The following is a 23,056-nucleotide window of genomic DNA, read 5'->3' on the forward strand; positions in this document are numbered from 1 at the left end:
ACTCTAACGGCTAATCAGAAACACTCCTCACCACCATCCAAGAAATTCCATCCGAGGACGAAGAAAAGATCTTCATGTCCTGAGGCTGAGCTTCAGCTCTTCCTGCTTCACACAACAGACCAGGTTCTGTAGAAGAAACCCATTTAATGGATTTTACTAAATTTGGTGGCTTATGTAACCTCATTAGATGTGGGCGGTTGATGTTTTGTAATGTAAGGCTGTGTGTGTGTGTGTGTGTGTGTGTGTGTGTGTGTGTGTATATAAATAGTCAAGCAAATGCTCAAAAAAAAAATCCACAATTTTGCGTACCCACTGCACGAACACACCACAACAAACAAAACCAAACGTCACGAAATCGTATGAACATTACGGGGAAAAAAAAACGTTTTGCACGTGCACATCATCATCATCATCATCATCATCATCATCATTGTTGTCCTACTTGTCTTCGTTCCACATCAAATCTATATTTCAATTACAATATTTGCTGATGCACAACACAACGCAGCACACGAGCCCAATGCAGGCGCAGCACAACGCAGTGATGGAGTGTGAGATCTGTTGTTTCCTCGCCAAATTAATTATATTCAGTTTGACATGAGAATAATCTGGGAGGCAAAAACTAATTATTTATTAATTTCTTCAGCAACACACACACACACACACACACACACACACACACACACACACACACACACACACACAGTCGTTCCAGTGTTCTCACTATACCCAAATGCGATTATTTATGTGTTCCAGCCGACATAAGCAGCCGAGCTCGAACAGCTCATACACGAGGATTTCGAATCGGTTAGAAATTGATGTTCTCTGTCAACATAATCCGTAACAGGGATATCGCTGTCCAGACACCTGCTAGAGAATAATACCATATACCCTTGAGGGGAATTAAGATTAAAGAAAAAAGAGCCTTCTGAAATCCTAAGCGCAGAGATTTCTGGGAGCAGCATCTCATTTCTGTCTGGCGCTGAAACAGTGACTCTTAGAGCGAAGCTGAAGCTCACATTGGGCCTGAGGAAGATTAAAGGGATTAGGTTTCACACAGAACATGCGTACGTCTTCTGCGTATCGGACACACGAGACTCGGAGAGCGAGAGCGAGAGCTTCCAGCCTGAGATTCCGTAATGAAGGTCACGTCATTCAGGAGAGTGCAGTTTTCTGCACTCATACATATGTTTTCATACACATCATCCTAAACACACCACCAACACACACCAACACACATCATCCTAAACACACCACCAACACACACCAACACACATCATCCCAAACACACCACCAACACACACCAACACACATCATCCTAAACACACCACCAACACACACCAACCTAAACACATCAACCTAAACACACCATCTAACACATCAACCTAAACACACCACCAACACACATCATCCTAAACACACCACCAACACACACCAACACACATCATCCTAAACACACCACCAACACACACCAACACACACCAACCTAAACACATCACCCAACACACACCAACCTAAACACACCACCAACACACACCAACCTAAACACACCAACACACACCAACCTAAACACACCAACAACACACCAACCTAAACACACCACCAACACACACCAACCTAAACACATCACCCAACACACACCAGCCTAAACACACCACCAACACACATCAACCTAAACACACCACCAACACACACCAACCTAAACATCTGACACACATTATCAGACATCAGAGAGAGAGAGAGAGAGAGAGAGAGAGAGAGAGAGAGAGAGAGAGAGATTCCTCAGTAGTATTAGATGAATAATTTAGATGTATTTGTATAACAGTGAACATCTTCTCAGAGCAGCTTCACACTATTTTATTCTAAATCCATAAGTGGATCCCTGTTTAGTGAGTCAGAGGTGACGGTGTTGAGGGACCAACTCATGGTCTGAGAAAGAAACCTTGCAGGAACCAGACAGAAAAAACCCTCATTCTTATCCAGACAGTGGATATTAATTCATTTTCATACAGTTTCATCATGAAATCCATTGTGTAGAAGATGATGGAGACTTGAGTGCAAAATTGAGATGCTTTTTAGCTGCATCCTACAGCTGTACTGTAAATGCAACCGAAACCCTAACCCTAACCCTAACCCTAACCCTAACCCTAAATCATATTATAATGAACACAAGCACCAGATTGCAGTCTGTCCAACTGGGCATGTATCTGAATATACTGAATAAACGGAGGTTCAAAAACCACATGACTCCCATTAGTCTCAGACTCTGTCAGTCACAAGACCCAGTCACATGTCACTTATCACCCACACCTGTATCTTATCACCCTTAATTAGCATATATATTTTTGGAAGCTCTACACTCCTCCCTCATGCTTGTCCTCTTGTTTTTCACAAGATTTGGTTTTAGCTCCAGCTTTCTGCTCAGGTTCTCATCTTCATATTCACTCGCTACTTGATGTTTTGCTTTTTTCTGTATCAGAAGAACCAGAAGAACACCCAGAGCTAGAGCCTGGACTCATGTGCACAACATCACACCTGCTTTTTTGGCATTTTGCACGACATTCTTCAATTTAAAAATTGCACATCTGGCACAGCTGCGCTTTATAAGGTATAATCATGATGTCATAATGTTCTGCTGCATGTGTTCACTACGTCTTTCTAATATTCTATTTCACTGCAATTGTTCTATTTTTTATTTCTTTTCTTTTATTATATTATTTTATTGCCAGATGTGTGAGACTTGGCACATCAGTAAAATAAGTGTTTAGTGATTAGAAGTTATTTTTCGGTGGAGTTTATATCTGAATTTATGAGTAAAGAAAGGACGTCGTGAAAAAACGTGTTGCAATGAAGATTTTGCCTCTTGCATTTATTTATTTATATTAATAGAATAAATGCGGTAAAAATGTATTTGCTTATTTCTTTGTTATTTACAAGGTAATTTTGACAGCCCAAATATATATATATAATTACACTTTATACTTTTATTTGATTTCTTTATATTCTACTTCGATTTCTATTTATATGTTAAACAGATTAATGTTCAGTTTTAACATCAGTGTTGCAAATGACACAAAACGTAACACACAGCGAGGTGTGTGTTTGAGGTTCCATGTTCCAATAGAATTATTCTAGAAGGACGTGTCATTTGCCTAGAAATGACGTTAGTTTACATTTTTACGTTAACAGCATTTGGTGGATTCTCGTATCCAGAACAATTTACATTTACCTCATTCATACAATTGAGCAGCTATGGGGTTAAGGGCCTTGCTCAAGGGCCCAGGGGTGGCAGTGGCTGGGATTTAAACTCCTGACTGTCGGATTCAACGTCCAATGTTTAACCACTAATCTTCATTTAGTATAATTCTATTCTATTCTAATAAATATCATCCTATTTTCATAAAAAAAACATAAAAAATCCATAGAATTTTAATATTCGCCGCTTTATGGAAACACACACACACACACACACACACACACACACACACACACACACACACACACACACACACACACACACACTCTCCCCCTGATGTCACCCCAGATGGTCATTTCTTTTGTTCGTCCTCTCCAGAGTCCCCCGATCATCCCGTAGCCCCCGATTTCTCTTAGATCATCCAATGAATGTATGACTTTCAGTGCTTATGTGTGCGTATGAGTGTGTGTGTGTATGAGTGTGTGTGAGCAGGAGAGAGAGAGAGAGAGAGAGAGAGAGAGAGAGAGAGAGAGTGTTTGAGTGTATGTGAGAGTATGTGCTATGCCTGCAGTTTGCCAGACATCAGCAGCAGGTTGAGAACAAACACGTAGAGAAGAGAAGAGAGGAGAGAAAGAGAGATAGAGAGAGATAAAGAGAGGCAGGGAGTGAAGGAGAACATCACACCATACATCTGATAGAACTTTACACTAACCTTCTACCTACAAGTCAGAGGTAAGCAATAATTCATAATCTCTCTCTCTATCTCTGTTTGTGAATCTAATTACTGCATGTGTGTGTGTGTGTGTGTGTGTGTGTGTGTGTGTGTGTGTGTGTGTGTTTCTCTGATCTGATGCGATGTGAATCACGGCTTTGAGTGCATTTCTTTTCTGCAGAAATGTACAATCAAAGCCATTAACTGCTTGTGTATTTTCTCTCCTGCATGTTTATCATGCAAACTCTGGAGCTGATTAGAATCTCAAACAGCTATATGAGGACAGGTTGTGTGTGTGTGTGTGTGTGTGTGTGTGTGTGTGTGTGTGTGTGTGTGTGTGTGTGGGGACCTGTTTATATCTCCGCATGCGATGTGATCTCCACTGCTTCTTTATCTCAACATCTTACTGCCTTTTTCTCACAGTATCTCTATCATGTCATTCACTCTGTTGCTTATGGACTAATTAAGCACTAATTAAGGACTAATTAGAGAAGATCATTAAGAGCAGACAGATTTAAGTCGATCCTGAAGCTTTATATTGAAGGAGATTTGAACACAAACACACACTGCATGTTGAGGTGGTGAGTAACAAAAGAGATGCACTGTGATGTGTTCTATCCCTTCAGGCAAGACAATGAAATGGACTTAAACACCACAAAGAAGCCTTACAGGTGTGTGTGTGTGTGTGTGTGTGTGTGTGTGTGTGTGTGTGTGTGCGCGCGAGCGTGAAAGATGAGACAGTGAGAGACCGCCAGCTCTCAAAGGACTGATGCTATTTTTGAACAGATTTTGTGTTGCATCTCAGAGAAATTGTGATTATCACGTGTTTATTATACTGAAGATTCGACCTGAAAACACACCGGAAAGTGTGTGTATACGATCGATCTCTCACTCCATCCTTCTACTCCACTCTGTTTTCTTGTTCTGTGATCCGACACTCCTACAGCTTATTCCGTGTTTACTCCATAATACGCTGCGGTATTAACTGTTTCACACACACACACACACACACACACACACACACACACACACACACACATACATACCACAGCCAACTATTCCCACTCTAATATTTTGCTCTTTAAAAGAACATTGCACCAGAAAATAAACAGCTGTGATGAAATTTTGAGGTTGGACGAGTCGCTAAGTGTGTGAACGACTTTAATGACTCAGTTTGTCAAGTCAAAGTCTCAGAGGACACGAGACTCCTGTCTTCATCACTCTGTCTTTTTTTTCCTCTTTAAATGAGGGCATGTCTAATTCAAAACAAAACAAATTGATTATATAAAAATGTGTGTGTGTGTGTGTGTGTGTGTGTGTGTGTGTGTGTGTGTGTGTATAAGACACATGAAATGTAAAACTTTATAATGTATAATAAATCATATGTAATAACTGGGTTTACGGTTATTGAATGATCTGATTTATAGGTTTAGTTGATTAATCTATAGAATTATTGCTGATTCAGATAGAATTAATAATTATATTCTGATTCTCTAAATAGACTCAGTTTATTGTTTTATTATTTATGATTGGTGCTCAATGGAACTGTGATTTATTTATAATGAGATGGTGAGGTGGTGGGATGGTAAGATGGTCAGGTGATGGGATGGTGAGATGGTGGGATTGGCAAGGTGGTGAGATAGTGAGATAGTGAGGTGGGAGGATAGTGAGGTGGTGAGATGTTGAGGTGGTAAGATGAAAAGATAGTGATGTGGCGAGGTGGTAAAATGTTGAGATGGTGTAACAGTTAGGTGGAAGGATGGTGAGGTGGTGAGATGATAAGATGGTGGGATGTTGAGGTGGTGAGATGATAAGATGTTGGGATGGTGAGAGGGTGAGATGGTAAGATGATAAGATGGTGGGATGGTGAGGTGGTGAGATGATAAGATGTTGGGATGGTGAGGGGTGAGATGGTGAGATGATAAGATGGTGGGATGGTGAGGTGGTGAGATCATAAGATGTTTGGATGGTGAGGTGGTGAGATGGTGAGATGATAAGATGGTGAGGTGGTGGGATGGTAAGATGGTCAGGTGATGGGATGGTGAGATGGTGGGATTGGCAAGGTGGTGAGATAGTGAGATAGTGAGGTGGGAGGATAGTGAGGTGGTGAGATGTTGAGGTGGTAAGATGAAAAGATAGTGATGTGGCGAGGTGGTAAAATGTTGAGATGGTGTAACAGTTAGGTGGAAGGATGGTGAGGTGGTGAGATGATAAGATGGTGGGATGTTGAGGTGGTGAGATGATAAGATGTTGGGATGGTGAGAGGGTGAGATGGTAAGATGATAAGATGGTGGGATGGTGAGGTGGTGAGATGATAAGATGTTGGGATGGTGAGGGGTGAGATGGTGAGATGATAAGATGGTGGGATGGTGAGGTGGTGAGATCATAAGATGTTTGGATGGTGAGGTGGTGAGATGGTGAGATGATAAGATGGTGAGGTGGTGAGGTGGTGAGATGATAAGATGGTGGGATGTTGAGGGGTGAGATGGTGAGATGATAAGATGGTGGGATGGTGAGGTGGTGAGATCATAAGATGTTTGGATGGTGAGGTGGTGAGATGGTGAGATGATAAGATGGTGAGGTGGTGAGGTGTTGAGATGGTGAGATATTGAGCTGGTGAGATGTTGAGATGGTGTGACCGTTAGGTGGAAGGATGGTGAGGTGATGAGATGGTGAGATGGTGAGGTGGTGATATGGAGATTGGGCCTTTTTCAACATGCATCTTAGGTTTCTAATTGGTAATATCGGGAAACCTAAGCGGCTCTAATAATAAAATTCCCCTTTGGAAAAGTCTGGCTGTATTTGTTATTCAGTGAAGCAGAGGCAGGGAGGATGTTGTTTACACCACAATGCACTGGTTCTAATTAGTTTGCCCTATTGAGTCTATTACATGTCATACCACAGCCATATCAGTTTTGGATGCAAATTGGCTCGGCTTATTAAGCTGCTCGGATGAAGAGACTCTGAGGACTACCTTCAGATATCTGACCAAGAAGCTGCGTATCGATGAGCAACAATCCGTGCTGTCTTTCTCTTCTAATGAGAGTATGGTCAATTGTTAAAGGTCAAACGTGAGTGTATGTAGGAGCTGGTCATTCAATTAAATCACACAAAACTGTTTAAGAATGAGTTCTTTTTGTCTTGAAATCTTACACTGCAATTCAACAAGCTTCTGTAAAAAAAGATCTTATCCAGGCGGGATGGATGGATGGATGGATGGATGGATGGATGGACGGATGGATAGATGGATGGATGGATGGATGGATGGATGGATGGATGGATGGATGGATGGACAGCAACATTCAGCTACACAAAGACATTTTTTTTGTAGCAGCAGATGCATCCCGTCACAACAAGTCATTATAGCTGTCACAGATGACAGATACCGAGGTGTCTACCCTGAATGATGGATCGCTTGAATCCAGCGGCTCGGAAACCTAACACGAGTCCATCCAATCTCACAATAAACATTTAAAACATGAGCGTGCAAAGACTTTAGCTGCGATTCTCACATTCTCACCAAACAACATTCAAATGTCTCCAAAAACATTAAATCCTGTTACTGATCTCTATATGGCACAGCACTTGATTGTTGTTTGACTTCAACTTGCTTATGATGGATTTGTTTGTGTATTATTATTATTCCAGCCCTGGACTTTCCTGGTTCTGGATTTTTTTTTCTCTCTTTGACATCATTGCTGCTTTCCATCATAAAAAAAACGAACTGAAGTGTGTGTGCAGGACGCAGATAAAACCACACACCGCATCATCCTGCATGAATGTGTTATTGCTCATATTCACTCATATGAGTGCTGAGAATATTACATTATATCATTATATAAAAAAGAAACATTGAGTCATTGTGTACAGAGACGTGAGTACACAGTAGCAGATATTAATACGTAGGAAAAATATGACAAACAATAATGACAATAATCATAATGGCAATAATGACACAGCAATGACACAATAATAACAACAATAACACAATTATGATACAAAAATGACAAACAATAATAACACAATAATGACAACAATGATATAATAATGACACAATAATGACTATGATACAACACTGATACAATAATCACAATCAAACAATGATATAATAATGATACAAAAATGACACAAAAATAGCACAATAATGACAATGATACAATAATGACAATACAAACAATGACACAATAATGACACAATAGTGACAATGATACAACAATGATATAATAACGATACAAAATGACACAATAATGACAATGATACAAGAAAGATACAATAAACATAAAGAAACAATGATACAACAATGATACAATAATAACAAACACAATAACACAACAATAATACAATAATGACAATAAAAACAATCATACAATAATGGCACAACAACGACACAATAATGACTATGATACAACAATACAATAATCACAATGAAACAATGATATAACAATTATACAAAATGACACAATAATGACAATGATACAATGATACAATAATCCCACAACAATAACACAATAATAACAATGATGCAACAATGATACAATAATCACAAAGAAACAATGTAACAACAATGATACACTAATGGCAATGACACAATAACGACACAGCAATGGCAGTAATGACAATGGCAAAACAATGATACAATAATGAAAAACAATGATGAAACAGAAATTGACAACTATGACAATGAAACACTAATGACACAGTAATGACAATGACACAACAGTGACACATCAATGACACAACTACGACACATAATGACAATGATACAAAATGACACAATAATGACAAAAACAATGATACAATAATGACACAACAATTTTACAATAATGACACAATAATGACTATGATACAATAATCACAATGAAACAATGATATAACAATGATACAAAATGACACAATAATGACACAATAATGACAACAATGATATAATAATGACACAATAATGACTATGATACAACACTGATACAATAATCACAATCAAACAATGATATAATAATGATACAAAATGACACAAAATAGCACAATAATGACAATGATACAATAATGACAATACAAACAATGACACAATAATGACACAATAGTGACAATGATACAACAATGATATAATAACGATACAAAATGACACAATAATGACAATGATACAAGAAAGATACAATAAACATAAAGAAACAATGATACAACAATGATACAATAATAACAAACACAATAACACAACAATAATACAATAATGACAATAAAAACAATCATACAATAATGGCACAACAACGACACAATAATGACTATGATACAACAATACAATAATCACAATGAAACAATGATATAACAATTATACAAAATGACACAATAATGACAATGATACAATGATACAATAATCCCACAACAATAACACAATAATAACAATGATGCAACAATGATACAATAATCACAAAGAAACAATGTAACAACAATGATACACTAATGGCAATGACACAATAACGACACAGCAATGGCAGTAATGACAATGGCAAAACAATGATACAATAATGAAAAACAATGATGAAACAGAAATTGACAACTATGACAATGAAACACTAATGACACAGTAATGACAATGACACAACAGTGACACATCAATGACACAACTACGACACATAATGACAATGATACAAAAATGACACAATAATGACAAAAACAATGATACAATAATGACACAACAATTTTACAATAATGACACAATAATGACTATGATACAATAATCACAATGAAACAATGATATAACAATGATACAAAATGACACAATAATGACAATAAAAACAATGATACAATAATGACATTTGTGCTATTCATCAAATGGCTCCTGAAATATTTTGAGTGAATTCTGAGTCTCGTATTTTCAGGCACCTTTACAGGGTGAAATGTACAGGAATAAAAGAGAGGTTGTGGCCTATAAGACATTACAACTAACCGATAAAGAAAATATAAATACGTGGGAGAAATTCAGAAGTCTACTTCCTTCTTATCTTCCTTTCTTCTTGTTCTGCGTATTTTCACCGAGAGAACGTTGTCATTTTTGAAGCCACGATGTTTAAAAGCTTATTAATAATGTTTTATTTTCTGACTGGCTTTTGAAATGTGCCAGGGACGAGGATTAGAGCGAGAACCATAAAACTGAGACTCCACAATATAATACAGGCACTTTTTCTTTTTTCTTTTAAATATACATAAATAAACTTTCAGCTTTAATCTGGCACACATATAAATAACTCCTCCCTCTATCGGTTTGGGTTTCCTCCTGGTTCTCTGGTTTCCTCCTGGTTCTCTGGTTTCCTCCTGGTTCTCTGGTTTTCTCCCTCCTCAAAACCTTGATAACATGCCAGTAACTAAGTTGGCAAAGTTTCATTGTCTCTAGTGAGGGAGTGTATAAATGTAGGTGTGAATAGTGCCTAGATACGCCATATGACCAAAAGTATGTGCACCCTTGACCACCACACTAATATCCAATCCTTCTGAAATCACATAATGGTATAAAACATCTCTGTATCCCAATTTTCTTATGATCCGATTTTTACATTGTTCCAGCATGATGATGCTTTCTGTGCACAAAGCAAGCTAACAATGGTAGTTGTAAAAGGATTTGTACTAGAAGAACTCGAGTGTCCTGCACAGAGCTCCCGCAAACCCTCATAGAACAGGCTGGTTTAATATTATGGAAAAAAAACAAGAATTTCCAGCTTTCGACTGTCCAGATTTCTGTGAGCCTGTGCACACTGCAGCCTTCAATCGTATCTGCTGTATTGTAGTCAGTCAGCTTCAAGGTTCAAGCTGAGAGGCTTTTCTTCTTCCTGTGGTTGTAAAAAGTAGGTATTTGAGTTATAGCCAACTCAGAATAGTCTGACTATTTCCTTCTGACATCTCTCATCACCAAGAAGGTTCTACTGGCTGATCCGACGCTTGGTGGAGGGTTTTTTTCTCCAGCAGAGTTGAGCCGCAGTCCAAACAATACATCTCTATTCGTAAAGGACAGCTACAAAATGGATTCCTCTTTTCCTTCTCCAATCGCACTCTCCAAGAAACCAGTTTCCTACCCAGTGTCCATCTCTCTGCTCAGAGTCAGTGTCCCTGGTGTCCATCATCAAGCCTGTTTGGCTTCTTAGAGCAGACACTCTTTTAAAGCTCCACAAACTTATTTTTCAGATCCTAAACAGATCCTCAGAAACATTTGGAGAGTATTTGAAGTTCAAACGATAACAGTCTGTTTAAGTGCTACTGAGAAGATAGAAAGAGCAGAATATTTTGTCCCTCATGAGAGACTCTAAAAGTTGTTGTGTTTCTTGGCAACAGGGAACGATGAGACAGCGCAGCGCTGCTGATTTGGAGCCATTAGGCTTCCATCAGCAGATAAATCAAACAGCGTTAGCAGATATATCACCTTACATCATCTGTAAATTTAATTCCCTGCCGCTTATCAGGAAATGAGAAACAAACAGGTCGTCTTCAGGCAGCGGGCAAGCTCGCAGGGTTCAGACAGTAATTGCTGGAGCACAATGAAATGAAAACAAGAAAACGGTAAAAAGTGTCGATGAAACAGAACACGTCATAAACGCAGTTATTACATTATCATCACGGGCTTTTGTGCAGATTAATCACGCAAGAAGGAGGCAAAAACAGATGATTTGTTTCGGAAATGTTTCATCATTCACCGTACAGGCTGGTCCCTCTTGAGGAGCACTTAATGGATCTTTGAAGAACCTTTCATCGAAGAGTTTCCTTCAGGAAATGGGTTCATCTAGATCCTTTTTAGACGTTTAGGACTACTGACTGATTTAAAGCCATTAAGGAGGCTTTTTTACTAAGTGTGTGCACTTCTCTTGCCAGGTTTGTGTAATATCTTTCAACAAATATGTCACTTATAAAATTATATGAGTTTATTATATTATATTTTATTATATTATATTATATTATATTATATTATATTATATTATATTATATTATATTATATTATATTATATTATATTATGGGACTAATGAGGACATGTGAGGAAAAAGACCAGCTACATGATACAGGTGAAAACTGGACAAGACCTGGCAATGACCAAACATCTGGCAATAATATCATGACATATATCAACACTGCTGTAATCTCTGACATTACGAGAGAACTTCAGCACAACAATAACATTTTGGCATTGTTCAGATGTAAAACATGAGGAGAAATCATTCATTAACTCGAGAACCATTTCGTAACTTCAGGAAGCTCACGTCCAATCAGTAGCCAATACATCGCAGGAAACAATGTTAAAAGCTCTTCAAGGTATTTCCTCTGACACAGAAGACAGAGGGCGGAAGACTGAATGGGTTCTCTGATTGGGCAATATAAGATCTTGTATTGCTAAGATCTTCTGGCAAGGTACACAACCCTAAAAACTGGTAGTAGTTCATCCTCTCTTGAGCTTCACATGCTCATGAAGTACCAGTGATCATGTCACTTTCTTCTTTCTGGAGCTGACGTCCTACCTCTGGATGGTGTTCTCTTCGATTGGAGAGCACTTGGTGCAGCCGAGGATGGTTCCACATGAACAGTCTAAAGATCTAAAGATGAAGTTACTGTGGAGGTTAAACTCAAGAACCATGAAGATGGATTTGTGCTAAGAGCTACAATCTACCAATCTACCAGTTTTTACACTCGAGTTTCCATCAGTAAACAGCTGATAACCTCCACACTGATGGAACTATAATGAATTGATGTTTGTTGTCTCCCAGATGATGATTTGTTTCCTTTTGAGTCTGGTTCCTCACCAGGTTTCTTCCATCTCAGGGGGTTTTTCCGTGTCACTGTCACCACTGGCTGGCTTATTAAGGATTTATATTTCTGTTAAGCTTCTTTGAAACAATATTTATTGTTAAAAGTGCTATACATTTCAATTCAATTCAATTCAATTTTATTTATATAGCGCTTTTAACAATGGACATTATTTACTTATGTTTAAATTAATGTGTCTTTATCCCCAATTATTAATTTTATAGCAAATAAAATTGTATTTAAATGATTTGAACATACCATTTGTTAAAAATTCTTTATCAAGTTGTCAGTGACAATTCTGGACATGTTCAATTCCATTGGAAATACAATATGTTTGCTATTTGACCAATTTAAACTGATCTTTTATTTTGTCACCTTTGTAGATGTGCAGTCACAGGACCACATGCTCACAGGCTTATTTACCACACAAGACTTAATATTGCAGCTGGTGGAATCCATTGCTGCCCTTTACACACTAACTTTAACTAGATGTTGCCATCAAAGATTTAGTTTTATAGCAAACAATCAGAATGAAATCTATGTTTATTGTAAAAAAAAAAAAAAAAGAAGAAGACTGAAAGAAAGATAATGAAGTAAATAATGTCCATGCGATAGAAATGTTTGCACTACCATGAAGATTGAGTTAAGGAAGAAGGTATGGTTTAGGTCTTTGTGTGGTTTCTGAGATGTGGTTGTTGCAAAAGATGTTAAAATCTGGCAACTCGGGTTAATGAATGATATTAGTTCTTTTTCCTGTGCATATGATGTATTAAATAGACTACAGAAAAGGAATATCGAAACTGCTACAAACATTAAATTTTATCATTTAATTAAACGCCGATTTTTTTGGTGTTGCTGGTTAAAACCACAAGATTAAATCAATAACGTTAAATTTGATTGTAGTAGATGTTATTAGATGTTTTTTTCTTGTGTTTAATACATGACATGCTGTCAGGGATCCACCAACCTCACCTTCACCAAACCCACCAATCACTCCAAGTAGCTCTCCAACCTACTAACCACCTGCACCTGGCACTCATCAACCACCACCCCATATAACCTCCATTCCCCCACCAGCTCTTTGTCCGTTCTACAGTTTCGGCTGAAGAACCTTGTCGGACTACCCAAGCTACAGACATTCCGGTTCTGGTTCGGTTACTATTGTTTGCGGGACTCTTAAGTTCTACAAACTCTCTCTTCGTTGCATTCACCAGGTTTAGTTAAACCTTAAAATTATGTTTGGTTTGCTGTTTTCTGCCATTTGCCCTTTGCTGTTCATTAAAACCTTCGTTATTTGCACTTCGGTTTCCAGCACATTCTTCCGCCTGACACATGCACACAAAAGACCTAATAGTGTTTGTTAACCAGGGTTGCCAGGTTTTAACATCTTCTGCAACTTCCAACTACATCATTGTAAAAAACACAAAAAGACTTAAACCATACATTATTTTTACTGTAACTCATTCACCATTGTGGTGCCCAAGAGCTAGTTTAAATGTTCATGAAAATGAGCAACAAAAAAATTATTTCAAGTCAAAAAGACGAATCCATTGGCCCTAATGATGAAAATCTGGAGGAACGTACGCTGTTATTTGTTTCATGAGCAAATCTGCAGAAGGCCCAGATAACAGAGCATTAGCAGAAAGCAGGGAGTAAACCGATTCAAAATCTCATTAGCTTTCTAAAATCCCTTTATAATGCAACACACACAGAACCTGTGTGTGAACCTGCTTTGGTACCTCAAATAATGCTGTAATGTGTGTAGTAATAATAATAATAATAATAATATCATGCCTGAGTTGTTCTATGTGAAGCATCCCATCAGATTTAGTGATGATAAAAAAAATGAATTGGATCTTACAGTTTATAGCTCCCTGAGCTGCACTTTTATTCAAGTCCCCGTCTTCAGCCGGGATCCAGTTCCTGTACACAAACAAACAAGTGAAGAACACTAACAAGCAGCAGATGCTTCCAGACAATATCACTGCATTACACAATCACACAGTTCTCTGTGGAAATGATGTAATGATATAATGTGGTGGAGTGAATGAAAATGTCAATACATTTAATGAGTCCGTTAGTAATTATGGAGAAAGTGGTGTAGGTAGTGTTGTGTTGTGTTGTGGTCCAGAAACATCTCATTACAAACATTACATCATTACAGTATAAATAAGGACAGCATAATATAAAGGTGTAAACTCCACAGTACAGTGTGGTTCACAAGCTCTGTTTTATTATATGACACATTGTAATGCTGTGGTTTGGATCCTCTGATGGTGGAACCACTGCACTTCTTCTGATTGATCACTGACCTTGTTTTGTCTTAGAGGTTTTTGGAGCAGTGTATTAGAGAGCAGTCACACCACCATCATACCATCATCCAAACACCAACCGCTGGAATATATTTAGAATATTAGTGCTCATCAATCCAGTATAGCTCTGGAGAATCTGGAGAATCTGTGCCATGGTGCTGTGGAGAGCTCTAAACCCCAGGAACCTGCGCATGGCCACCATGGACTACAAAACCCAGAAGATACATACACACAAGTCATGCAATTTTTAATGGGACACACCTGTGGACACACACACACACACACACACACACACACACACACACACACACACACAGAGGCTATAAAAAGGACTTTCTTTCAGCCGTTCTAATTTTTGAGGGGATTTTATTGTGCACTTTGTTTGCTGATCACATGACCCACTAATTGACCTTGTTCTTGATGAGGATGTTTATTTGTCTTTACACCTCTGTATGTCTTCTTCTGTCCTTCTGCGTCTCTCTGTATCACTTTCTCTCTCGTCATCTGTTCTTTCATGTCCATGGGTTTGCATTAGGGCCTAGATGTGACACGATGTGTAAAATTCCCCAGACTTATACGTTTCCTCTCTGTCCTAGTGACATCTGACTTATCACCAGAAAATCCCAGACAGTTGAAGTCCTCTGTTGTCATGGTAACCCAATTCTTTCACCTTTCTTTTAACATTAGACGTGTTTGTGGGCTTGTTTATGGAGCCTGAGAGGAAATGCTTCTCAGCAGCAAGTCAGGAGCAAACATTCCCCCAGAAACCCTTCTCTTCCAGGTTTGAAGTGTTTCCACTTGTCTCCAAACAATTTGTCTACCCAATTACAGTGTCAGGATAATGGATTATGGACTATGTTACCCAGCATCCACTGCACTCCCATACCACTAATCCCTCACACCTGCTCCTCATCACCTTGATTAGTATTTAGTCTCATTACTCTCGTTGTTACATGGCGGATTAAGGAGGATTTTTATTTATTTATTTATTTATTTATTTCATTTTATTTTTTTTACTGTGGCAGAAAACAGAAGGATTTGAAAACGTTCCGAATTCTTCTACCTGTTCAAGTATTGCTCCAATTAAATGCATGAGTTAATTAAAGTATTAATATAATATAAACACAGGTAAGGGACTGAACCTCAAACACACCTGAGACACAGAAATGCATTTTACAACCCAGAATTTGATCTTTAACAAAAGTCAGATTTTGGTAGAAGGAAAAAATGACTTAAAAGCAGCTATTTTGGAAAAAAAAACAGGTGAAAGTCAGTGACTGGGAGAATAATAACGCTAGATAAAAGAACAGGGAGGGCAGAATAGGGCTTTTAGAGAAAATGAGTTGTGTGTGTGTGAGTGAAAGGGAGGAATAAGAGCTTTTGGTGCAGAGAAAACAGAGACCTATTGTAAACTTCCATCCCCCACAAGACCACACACACACACACACACACACACACACACACACACAATCTGCACAACAATCAGAGCACTGAAATGCTTAATTGTCTTAACTTTATTTAAATAATTTTTTTAGCCAAGTACTTTGGTATTTAAGCCTCAAGGTTTTTTTATTATTATAATTATTACTATAATTATTATTATTATTATTACTATTATTATTATTATTATTATTATTATTATTATTATTATTATTTCTCATTAAAACCCATCTTACTGTCGCTGTTTAATTTCCTATATTTTATCTCTTTTATGTAATTCCCTACACTGTGTTTCAGTAGAACATACATTCCAGACTGGAGTTCTTCCACTTCATCCTTCACACCAATGTGGTGGGTCTTCATCAAGCTCAGTTTGTGTACAGGAACATCATCGTGCTGGAACAGTGTTTAGAAGTCTTCTTAGAGGAACTGTAATGCTACACTGAGATGTTCTGTGTAATTGCTTCCAATTTGGTTGTTTGTGGAGGAACCAAAATCTGGTCAGGTCAAAAATACATCATGATTGTGATTTATTCCGTATATCAGTAGGAGAATGCTGAGGATGGAGCCACCAGGAAGGAGGAAAAGAGGAAGACATGAAGGTAGTTGGGTTGAAAGAAGCAGATGAAGAGGACAGAGGGGTTTGAAAGCAGATGATCCGCAGTGGCGCCCCCTAATGGGAGAATCCGAAAGAAGAAGATGAAGATTGTGATTTATTCCAACACCCTCTAACTTTCCTGGAATCTCATGAGATCTCATTAAAATAACTTGATCTCTATTATTATTCATTACTTTTCTGCATGCTCCCATCCTCTGGTGATGTTGGGAAGCAGCTCTTGCTCCGATGTTCTGCTGTTAGTTTAGAAATAGTCCCGATTCCTCTGCTGTGATGTCGTGACTCCATGACGGAAGGAAAAAAAAGTAGTTTTCGTTAAACGCTTACACAACTGAGATTACAGACAATGCAACGGTGTTGAGTCAGCTTCTGTTATCTTCTATTACTCAGATCCAGCATGGATCTCATTAAACTCCTTTCTCCAGGCAATAGGGAGGAGGCAGAGGCTGCTATTAGTGTTCCTCTTGTAAACAGTCACCTGAGGCAGTAATATACTGTGTTTTGATCTGAAACCCTCCTGCTGGCACTCACATTTATAATATCTTTAATTAGAAGGATGCAAACACACAATAAATCCTGATTTTTAACATTAAAACTTATAGGAAATTCATTGTATCGTGTATAAAACACTAGTCAGTCTAAAGAGAACATTCAGTGACGGACTTATACACGGAACGACGTGCCACAGGAGATCATTTCTGCCCACGGCCATCAAACTATAAAAAGGTGGAGTTGCTCCAACATATAGATCATATTGATTTAGTTATATTTATAGATTTTCATGGCACACTCCATTAAGTGCTGCTACACATTTAATTTTACTTAATATATATATATCTTAATATGTATACCGTATTTTTCGGACTATAAGCCGCTACTTTTTTCCCACGTTTCGAACCCAGCAGCTTTAACAACGAAACACCTTATTGATAAATTTCCTGGGTTTTTCTCGGTTTCACAAACTTCAAGCCAAAAAACTGAGCTCCATAACATTAGACCAATGAAATTTCCGAACGGAAAAAAAACGCACCTCACCTGTGTTCTGAGCTGCACGGCATCGGGAGAAAAAAACTTTTTTTAAACGCATGACGATGCCAAAAGATAAACTCTCGAGAGAAATAGTTGTGAAAGGAAGGAGGAAGACAGTGAACAATGACTTTCTTGGTAGGCTACTGTTTAGATACAAGCCGTTGTAGCGTGTTGAGTCTAGGTTAAGGGAGAGCTCGATAACTCCAGTTGCAACAGAAATCATATAAGCACAGACAGGTTTCCAAAACTCGTGCTTTTTTATTTTTCTTGGCAACAGCGTTACGGGTTAGTCAAAGAAACTTAGAAATCAGCATCAGAAAATAATAAGGACATATTCCTCGGTCTTGCACACATGCAGTAATAACGGAAAAATGCGGCGGCAGGCTATTCCCAAAATACCGCTCTGCTCTTAAAGGAGCCACAACATATTTCACACGTTACACCGTGTAACAGACACTGTCTCTCATTAAAGCCTGTGTAAAGTTTATTAGTTTTAATGTAGACACCTGCGGCTTATAGACAGGTGCGTCTTATTTATGTTCAAAATAAAAATATTTGTCAAATTCAGTGGGTGCGGCTTATATATATTATACGCTTTATAGTCCGGAAATTACATTATTTATTTCTATTTTCTTATCTTAATTTTTTACTTCGATCTTTTACCCCGGGCAAATGCAACCTAACAATTTCCTTATGGGATCGAGAAAGTATTCCGATTATGTTTCTGCGTAAAAATGCGACCGTCTTCAAACCCTAATAAATGGGTGCAGATTTAATATTTTGGATCTCATGCTCTTCTTAATACTGCGGGACTGCTGTAGGATTTCATGCATTATAAATAAAAAAGTATATGATTGTCTCCGGATCCTTTATTTGCTAAATTCAGTGCCATCTTGAGTCTGACGCTGGTGTGATTTTGAGATAAATAATTAGTCTTTAAAAGCTTTAAGGATGATGAGAACAGGCAGATGGTCTTGTGTGTGTTTCTGCATAGAGAACAGTCATTTAGTGCACAGAATAAAGTGGCTATTGAAGATGAATGAATAGATGAAGGCCATCAATTTGATCCTGTAAATACATATACACAATAAAAAAATACACACCAGGAGCTTATTGCTGATGTTCTGAAAAGAAACTGTTCATTGTCGTTGCTCTATTAAAGATACGTGGGTTACGTTTCCAGGGTGACTTTCCAATACACTGAGATACAAACTATAATTACTTGTAATCAAAACATATTCGTACTCGTCAGTGGAAGACAGAAAGGAAGTGCATGTAATTCGTTCCTGTTCTTAAGTAGCTTTTTGGTGCATCTGTATTTTGCTGAGGTATTTTTATTTTTATTTGACTTTAACTTTACTACATTTCAAAGTTATTTTATTCAAATACATTTAGTGAAATCAGTCGTTCTTTTTTATTAACGAGGATAAAAACGTAACTGGTGAAACACGCAGCGAGTCACCAATCAGGATCGAGCGCACGCTCTGTTTTACACGTGTTCTGATCGGCGCTCGGTGCATCTACTGATCACCAACATACAGTTCAGCATCAGTTCAACATCAAGCAGAACATTTAGAGAGGAATAAATGATGAAGAAACTTCAGACTCGAACTCACCACCACACACGTGACCTCATTTACATGATTTTTCTGAAGTAGTTGAAAAGAAGGTTTTGGGTTCATGATCATTATAATAGAAATCAATCAGTGTTTGAGTCATTAATATCATTCTATTAATAGATCAGTGTGCTGAGAGTCACATTCGAGTCTTTCACATAAACTGAGGTGATTAAGTAAAGAATCTTGTGATAAAAATGAAAACAGGAACATTATAGTTATAATAAATCACTACTTTGGATACTTAAGTACATTTGAAGCCAAAAACATTGTTCGTTTACTTTGTCCACCACTAATATTTAGTGTTTATAACAGAAATACTGACTCTGATATGTTTGTTCCTTCTTTCCCAGCAGGAATGATGATGCTGCCCTGCGCCAGGTCACTGCTGTTGTGTGTTTTATGCCACGGGGTGTCCGTGTGGGCGTTTGCTCGCATGCCCGATGCGTTGGAGCTGCGTTCGGCTTTTTCCGTCGCTCGTACCACCAGTATGGAAGGCGGCCCAAAGATGGTTGTAACCTTCGACAAGTTCTACGTAAACATCGGCGGTGACTTTGAACCCAAAACGGGATTATTCCGCTGCCGGATCCCTGGAGCGTACTACTTCTCCTTTACTGTTGGGAAATTCCCACACCGGGATTTGTCAGTGATGCTGATGAAGAACCGGAACGAGGTGCAGGCAATCATCTATGATGACAATGGTGGTGAGGAACGGAAGGTCCAGAGTCAGAGCGCCATGCTGCAGCTCGACTTCGGCGACACAGTCTGGCTACGTCTCCACGGTGACCCGCGTTATGCGATCTATAGCAACACGGGGCACTACACGACCTTCAGTGGATACCTGATTTATCCAGATATCTACACCTTCCAAGAGCACAATCAACATGACCAAGCAACAACTTTCCCCCAGCACACACCCCAGCAAGTGGACACAGACGGGCCTGTGGCTGAAGAAAAGAAAGACAAAGAGATCAACGAGGTGAGGAGGGATGTAGAGGAAGAGGAGGACCAGAGGTCGGCTTTCTCAGTGGGTCGCACGCAGAGCATTCTGGGTATAGATAAAGTTTATCCTGAGCACAAGCCGGTTATATTTGACACCGAATTTGTCAACATTGGAAATGACTTTAACATGAGTTCGGGCGTGTTCCTATGCCAAGTCCCCGGAGCATATTACTTTTCCTTCAACGCCGGTAAACTGCCTCACAAAACCCTTTCTGTGAAGCTGATGAAGAATCACCTGGAGGTCCAGGCCATGATATACGATGACAGCGACACTGAGAAAGCCTTGCAGAGTCAAAGCTTGATGCTGCAGCTGCAGGAAGGAGATACGGTTTGGCTCTACAGTCACCAGAGGGAAGGATTCGGTGCGTACAGTAACCATGCCAAGTATATCACCTTCACTGGATTCCTGGTGTATCCAGAACTCCCCCAGAAGCTCGTGCAGCAGCAAAAGCAGGGTAAAGAGCTTTAAGCAGGAACCGAGGCACAACATTCGGTCTCTGTCTGTGATCAGAGGTCAGAAAGACAGCGGGTTTTGTCTGCATGTGGACTGCATCCAAATAAATCTTTTCACTCTGTCAGCTCTTGTGAACTCATGCAGGGACACCTGAAGTTGTGATATTTTTATTTTTTTGGTTCTGCTCTGTTTTCTGTTCTGTTCTGATTCTTTCCTCTTCTATTTGCAGTTTCTTTGTGGAGGAACTATAGAATAAGCACAAAAGCTTAATGAAAAATATATAACAAATAGAAAGACACATTTCAGGAGCATAAAAGTCGTAGTGTCCTGAATCCCAGATCAGATCTATGCACTGAAAAAGCCTTGATACTTTTCAGTTATACCAGTTCACATATATATATATATTAAATTAACCCTAATATCAAAACTAATATAATTAGTAAACCTAAAACTAATTCCTGAAGCTCCACATCCTTCTTTCTAGCTAACTACGAAATCTTTAGTCACGATGGAAATGATGGAGCAGAAGCTCTCCAGAAGTTCTCAGATCTCGGCTCATATCCCTGCCGCCACTTTCCCTTCTATATAGTTCCAATATCACTCTTTTGTTATTTAGCTGAAGGTGTGCATTCATTCATTCATTTTCAGCACCTGTTCATCCTGGTCTCGCTGAATCCTGTATCAGAAACATCAGGCATGAGGGAGAAAAACATCCTGACAGATACATCACTAGCACCATGCACATTCATACCTAAGGTCATGCCTAAGGTCCATACTGGCACACATCAGGGAGGTGAAATCAGAGATCCAGAGAAATCTTTACCCCCAAAATCAGCATCGGACCACAGACACTGGAGATGTGATGCGATGTTGCTAGGTACTTCCTCGCCATGCTTTTATTTATTTATTGCTTTATTTCTCAAGGTATGTATTTATTGTTGATGCGACGTGCTGTTTTTGAATGTATTTCATTTCTCGCTTCCCCCTGCAGCCCCCTGCACGGACCCGTTACATTCTATCTTCTAGAAGAACTTCGGTTTCACAACCTTTTTTTGCACCAGATTCACACAAAAAATATATTTTTCGCAAATTATATTATTATTATTATTATACATGTTATATAAATTTTTATTTTTAATTACATTTATAATGGAAAATTTGACTTACCACAATGCAGAATCAGAGAAAGAAACTGCGGGAACCCTGTTCTAGAGAACCCGGGTGTACACAGTAAACGTTCTCTTCAAATCTTCATAAACAGATTTACAAAACAAAAAATCTTTAGTTCTTGTAGTTTGGTTGTTTGTGAATCTTCTTCTTCTTTCAGCTTTTCCCATTAGGGGGCGCCACAGCGGATCATCCGTCTCCATACCCCCCTGTCCTCTACATCTGCCTCTTTCACCCCAACCACCTGCATGTCTTCCCTCACCACATCCATAAACCTCCTCCTTGGCATTCTCCTACTGATATACCCCATGTCCCTCCTCTGCACATGTCCAAACCATCTCAATCTCACCTCCCTCACATTGTCTCCAAAACGTCCTACATGCGCTGTACAGGCCCTTATTTTAAAAAGTAGTAAATATCCATCTAAGAAGCAAAAGTAAAAGGGAGAAGTGGAAAAATTGCATGCAGCTGCACTCATGGAAAAAATAACGTTCCTGTTCCTCGTTCTGCATGTCGGAATATTGTCGATCCTGGGGTGTGTGTGTGTGTGTGTGTGTGTGTGTGTGTGTGTGTGGGGGGGGGTGTTCTGGCAGTGATTAGGTGTTATTTATGGGATCACCGACTCCTTTTTAAGGTTGTATACGTTTTGTGTGACCACAGTAACAACCTGCCCCCCAAACACATCCCTAATCACTATCTAAAAATAAAACATTGCTCGAATCACTAGTGCATGCTC

The 23,056-nt window shown here is 38.8% G+C and overlaps 1 protein-coding gene across 2 annotated transcripts; it reads left to right on the top strand.

The window, feature by feature from the left end:
- The first annotated feature begins 3,663 nt into the window (after positions 1-3,663).
- c1qtnf4 (C1q and TNF related 4) lies at positions 3,664-21,946 on the top strand. Of its 2 annotated transcripts, none has more exons than XM_046839988.1 (2): positions 3,664-3,928; positions 20,051-21,946. In XM_046839988.1, the coding sequence occupies exon 2, from the start codon at positions 20,056-20,058 to the stop codon at positions 21,166-21,168; it is 1,113 nt and encodes a 370-aa protein (XP_046695944.1). In that variant the 5' UTR covers positions 3,664-3,928; positions 20,051-20,055; the 3' UTR covers positions 21,169-21,946. The 2 variants fall into 2 exon arrangements, with proteins under 2 accessions (XP_046695944.1, XP_046695942.1); XM_046839986.1 differs by having other exon boundaries at positions 3,665-3,928; positions 20,054-21,946.
- Positions 21,947-23,056: the final 1,110 nt, after the last annotated feature.

This window comes from Silurus meridionalis, chromosome 26 (genome assembly GCF_014805685.1).
Source record: "Silurus meridionalis isolate SWU-2019-XX chromosome 26, ASM1480568v1, whole genome shotgun sequence".
NCBI lineage: Eukaryota > Metazoa > Chordata > Actinopteri > Siluriformes > Siluridae > Silurus > Silurus meridionalis.